Below are 5,849 nucleotides of genomic sequence, written 5' to 3'. Positions count from 1 at the left end.
GGTCGCTCTAAAAGGCACAATTCCCTATCTCGCCAAGGTCATCTAGTGAACAAAATTCGTTACCGCAGTCGCTGAAGCTGCTCATGTATTCATGAATGTCGTAGCCTCTCATAAATCGAGGAAGGTCTTCGAAAACATGGAGTTCGTCGCAGTGAGTACCCTGGTCACGACGAAATGCAAGCAGTGTGGCACATGGTCAACACTCTATAGCAACTTATCGATGTTCCTTCTGTCAAGTCAAAGCGTCTTGAATGGTACGGTATGTTATTGGAATCGTATACTTCATAGGGATACCCCTATAACAGCTGCTCGATTTAATACAGGGGCTGCCACAAGCTACGGAAGTATCTCCTTGCAAATGCACGAGATACCCGCTGACATGGTGGACTCTTTCAGGACACAGCTTCTTAGTATTCTGCAACACTTCGAAGACGCAGCCATGGTTTTACCGGACGGAGCGATCAAAATGCTCTGCTGGAAGGTCAAATTGTGACGTGGGATCCGAGGAGCGGTCTAAATATTAGAAAATTACTCGCTAAGGCTCAGTAGTTTGGCTTGAAGCAGATAGGTGCGAAGTGGGATCAGCATTTTATTGTCATTTGTCGAGCCTGTAGTAAAATGAATAATTCGGGGTGGCGGATGTAACGTCAGAGCCGCCCCATAGCTATTTGTCGATCCTGGGGCGAGCTCAGACTCACTGATGTAGCCATTATAAATGACAGCTTTGCCCGTGAGAGCAGGCCCGTGACGCAACGAAGCTGAGAAAAAAATGAGTTTTTTGCGGAACTCGTGAAAAGAATCAAACATTTCTCTCATTTGAGATGCTTGCTCGGAATAACGAGTGCTTGGGTACGCTGGTGGATCGATGTGACCATGGTAAGACGCTCACTCTGGAAAGATGCCTTAATGTGGAGAAGTTGGTATGTATTGTACGTGAATTGACGTATAGGCGCGAGGACTACACCACGATCTCAAAGCGGTGAGTCGCATTTTTGTGTACTTATAAAATGATGCTACCATTCGTCGGGAAATGCAGTGTTCCCATCTTGCTCAGAAAGTCGTCCCAATTCTGTGTCCCCTCCAAGCCTGTCTCAAATACCCCGGAGTACATAGTTTTTTCTGGTATTTTTGGGGGTTATATAGTTTTTCTGGGTATGTGTTCGATAAGAAAAATAAAAAGTAAAAAATGGTGCAGCAGACCTTGACGACTAATCAGACGGCGCCACATATTGGGGAATATTTTTCACCATCGTGATGTTCTCGGCCTTGTTCAGCTTTTTATGCGTCTCCCACCTCTTCACGGCGCGTGTCCAATCGGATTCGTGTTTCTTCTTTTTCATCTCCATCTCTCCTTGTTTAAAGGGATCCACTGCTCTCTTGAATTCGTCGACTGTATGGATGCCGTACTCTGCACCAGTACTCGCTGTGGCAGGTCCAATGCCTTTTATGTCTTTGATCGAATGTGGCGGCACCTCATCAGAGACGACATTCTGTAGTTCAAAGTCCTTCATACCAGATTGAGGAACCATGAAGACAAGCGCAGCTCGCTTGGGATTGGTCTTGACTAGTTCCAACAAACCAAGTCTGTCAAGTACGTAAATGATTCCAAAAGCACGCACGGGATGGGTCTTGGAGACCGTCATTTGAAAGAAAAGTAAACGCCTGTTCGTAGTACTCATTGACGGTGTCGCAGTCGTGTTTACAAGTGTTTTTGGAAAGTAGAATCCGTCAATTAACTCCATCGTTTTCGACTTCGGCTGATGGTACGGTCCTTTGTTCAGTAGCAAAAAAGACATCGCGCTGTGCTCAAAGTCATCAACGGGATCGCTCTGCTCAATGTCAAAAGTCTCCCGTTTTTGTCGCGTATTGACGGTAGACACTCCTTGTGCCTTCAACTCCAATACCTTCAGCTTCAGTCCGTCGCGAAGCTTTGCATGCGCTTTGGCTTCAAACATCGATCCTCTAAGCGAAGCAGCGGGGGGTATGCCGTCAAGCAATCCCTTAACTTCATTCATTCTGCCCTCTATTACGCCCAGCAGACGCTCCGAAAGCTTTTTGCACACCATTTCGGACACAAGTTTCGTTTCTACTAACCTTCCATCACCAATGGGCTCGTAATGCAAGAAATCGTGGTTTGTGGTAGTGTTTATCCTATTCGTAAGCAGGTTTTCAAGATGTCCACGGTTAGTAATCTGCTCGATCGGTTTCGTCAAATCTCGAATAGTAAGCACAACCTCTTCTCGCTTAAGCAAGAAGCAATTGCGAGCCACTCCACCGAAATTCCAGAATCGTTCTTCCATCTCATCATCACTAAAGGGGTATTCCAGAACAGAAGCAGCTAGTTGCAGCTCTTCAAGTTTCCAGGGAGGCATGTAGTAAGTGCGACGTTCTTTTCTTACTCGTTTCAGCCATCTCTCGTTTGGGCTTGTAAACACCACCGTTTGGCGGAGTGTTGCTCCCTGTGGCGGTCCATCACACAGCCAAAGTAAATTCTTTCGATCTCGCTTCAAGGTTGCCTTATCACTGAGATCCATGCCCAGTACGTCCAAAATCGCAGTTCTTAGAATGCTCGCGTCCACCCAAGGAAAGTGCTCGGCTTCCTCACCAGGTTTAAACACAGCCAGCGATGTGACTTCTGCTTCCGGAGTATGCGCTGACGCAATAATAGTCCAGGTTGGGTTGGCCTTCTTGAACCGATCCAAGAAATAGGCGTAGAAGATCGACTTCCCAATTCCTGGAGGAAAGTGCCCATTTAGATGACTACCGGTCCATTGATGCTGGATATTAACGAACTACTCACCTGGGGTCCCGGTCACTGTCACACATTGTTTCTTATCATTTAGTAGCAGATCTTCCACCTTTTTATAGTAGACATCATAACACGCGCGAACAAAGTAGAACTCGCCGCCACTGTACTCCGTAGCAAGGGGCACATCGGGCACTTTGCATCTGATCTCCACGTCGGGCCTGTCTTTCTTGCCAGACACAGCGGGAGGCTTGTCCTCCGCTAGAGCGACCCCCTCAGTCGATTCATGGTCTGCGTTTCGTTCATCATCGTCGTTGTCAACCCAGTTATCCTCTTCTTGTTCGTCTTCTTCGTCTTCATCCCCCTTCAAGTGCGCTCGTGTCTCGCTAGAAAGCAAAAGAAGCAGGCAGCGCGAGTATAGTGCGCGTTATAGATCAAAGAAAAGAAAAGAAAAAAGAGCGTCAGGTAGTACAGAGGACAGAAGTATTTACTGATATAGACGCAGACATAGAGGGCGTCTTTGGTGCCCCCTTTTGCCCGATCGAATATCGACCGTCATCAATTCCGGGTGCCGGAAATGGAATTTTCGCAACAGTTGATCTAATACCCGGTGATATAGTTACGTGGTACTCAGGAAAGTTTTCCAGTGATGAGCCAGTTAACAAAACGTACGCGGTCGCCGTTCGTGGTGGCTACATCGATGGATTGTCTTCGATTGCAAACTTGGAGGTAAAAGCGAAAGTGAGTGCCAAAGTTAACGAGCACTTCCATAAAACGAGGCAGGCGATGGCATTGGATGGCGGAGCGAGCTGCGTGGCGTGTGATATTTAAATATTGTATACCCATAGTTAAATTAAATAATTTGTAGGGTTAGGACAGGTAACAACCCAATATCCACCCACCCGTGCAGCGCTTATATCCACCCCTGCATTCTATAAAACCTGGGTATTCCAGAACCCTGCCAGTTTCCCTGGCGCTGTCATTGTCTGTACTCATGTTGGTGTGAACAACACAACATCAATTGAATTTTTCGGCCCATTCGATTTGATTGAAATTGAAGCAATCAAATCGATTCAAGCTACGTAGATTCACATAATTTGTGGCTGGCAGAAGTTTGATAAAAAAGGGGAAAATGACACCAGGTGAGTGGATACACTAAAGTTGTGACAGAAAAATTGTAAAATGATCACAGACGAAGATGGTGAACACAGCTTTCGTGCCGACTCACTTACTGTCGCAACTTGGCATTCAGCAAATCCCTTGTTGGTCGGTGGGAGCCAATCCCTATTGGGAGACGATACCGGTAATCACGGAACCCCCAGTCTAGTGTATCCCAATACTGTTGTTTTCATCCCCGCAGGGTAGGCTCCTTGACGTTTAGCTCTCGCGAAGCGTCTGCTATAGTCCATTCTGGATGGGCTTTCCACTTTTTCAGCAGCTCTATCAACTCTCTCTCGGTCTCCTGGGTGCACATGCGCTTGGACATCGCGCCCTTAATTCGAGATTGGCCACCGGAACCAACCGTTCGAAACAAAACAGACTCAGATAATTCAGAATAGCTCTAGCGACTTAATCTGAATCGGGGAGAGAGTCAGATTAACTCGCGCGAGTTATTCTGACTCAGGAAGAAAGTCAGGTTAGCTCGCGCGAGTTATTCTGACTCAGGAAGAAAGTCAGGTTAACTCGCGCAAGTTATTCTGACTCAGGGAGAAAGTCAAGTTAACCCGTGCGAGTTATTTTGACTCAGGGGGGTATATTACGAACACAGCCACGTCGTGTAATAGACCTGTAGATCGCTCACTGCAAACCCATCCATTTCCTGCTCAAGTACGAGCTAGGCTACGTGATCCGGACCGGTAGCGGTGTATTCTTGTGGCTCACCAGACACTGGTATTGCATGAAATCATTTTATGCTGCAGAGGTCGCAGTACTGAGTATAGACACGCACTGAAAAGTCGTACTGTACAGACCTCCCATGAGATAAAGCGTAATCTTGAACAGCATGAAGAGCATGTGAAGCAGTATCAAAAGTCATTCCGACTTAAATAGTGTTTTACTCATCGCCGCTGTCCAATCCATCAGCGATGTCGTCGATGCCCTTCGTCATTTTTGCGTCCCTCAGTCGTAATAAGTGGTTTGGGACTTAAGAGTGTACGATTTGGGTCTATATACGCATGGCGAACATTAGTATACAACGGGTTTTTAAGTTTAAGTCCGGCCCACCTTGTTTCAGCCATTCAATCTTTTGGACACACATTGTGACGTTTGTTCCCTCAATTCCTCCTTTACTGACGTGGGTTTCACTTGGTACACCTACCGGCAATACCGACCCCACTTTGCTCACGTTTTGGCACACCTTTAGCTTTCTGTCACAACTTTAGTGTATCCACTCACATTTTGTCATTTTCCCGATATAAAAGCGCCTTTTAGACATAAAAGACGACGGCGTTGTAACGGGGTTACATGGTGTGGAACACACAGGGGTACGAAGTACCCGGAGAGTTAACAAACTCTCAGTACATAAGTTGGAGAGTTATCAAGGTCTCTCAGTACGTTGGCTGAAAGCCACACGGTATGCATCCCGCTCCTGAATCGGTTGACTATATCCTCTGCGAGGATGGAACACCCGTGTTCGCGAATTTGCCCCCGGCGCAGCAGGACGCGCTTACTAAGATTATGTCCTTGCTTGGCCCGGAGGGCGTGGCTCATATTGCATCGCAAGGTCCAGAGGCGGTCACTGCCAGGCTGGAATCGTTCTCCCGCTACGAGAACGCGCTTTTGGAGCATGCCAAGAGAAGATGAGCGCCGCAACGGCGGCGGCGTCGATGACGCGTGAAGAGTCTATGAGACTGAAACCGCTCAAGGTGAGCGTAAAAACCTTCGAGGGGAAGGATGGAGAGAATCTCCTTCTCTGGACCCGTGAGGTCGAGATGGCCATGGGATCGGCCCTGCTCCAGTCTGACCATCAGCGCGTGGCGCTGGCTATCTCCAGGCTTGGAGGTCGCGCTCGCGAATGGGCACTAACGTGCGGCACGTCTGTTGACGCTGCATTTCCCACTTGGGATCAGCTGAAGCAAACAGCTTTCGCGCGTGTTCGCGCCGC

The 5,849-nt window shown here is 47.8% G+C and overlaps 1 protein-coding gene across 1 annotated transcript; it reads right to left on the bottom strand.

Moving 5' to 3' along the window:
- Window positions 1-1,208: 1,208 nt before the first annotated feature.
- On the bottom strand, window positions 1,209-3,305 carry PITG_07683 (uncharacterized protein; the record flags this gene model as incomplete). The annotated part of the gene is made up of 4 exons (XM_002904583.1): window positions 1,209-1,584; window positions 2,095-2,734; window positions 2,801-3,132; window positions 3,238-3,305. 4 exons carry the CDS (start codon window positions 3,303-3,305, stop codon window positions 1,209-1,211), a joined length of 1,416 nt encoding a protein of 471 aa, XP_002904629.1.
- Window positions 3,306-5,849: the final 2,544 nt, after the last annotated feature.

This window comes from Phytophthora infestans, genomic scaffold, assembly GCF_000142945.1.
Source record: "Phytophthora infestans T30-4 supercont1.11 genomic scaffold, whole genome shotgun sequence".
NCBI lineage: Eukaryota > Oomycota > Peronosporomycetes > Peronosporales > Peronosporaceae > Phytophthora > Phytophthora infestans.
Note: the sequence above shows the minus strand (reverse complement) of the source record. Positions and strands in the feature narration are given on the sequence as shown.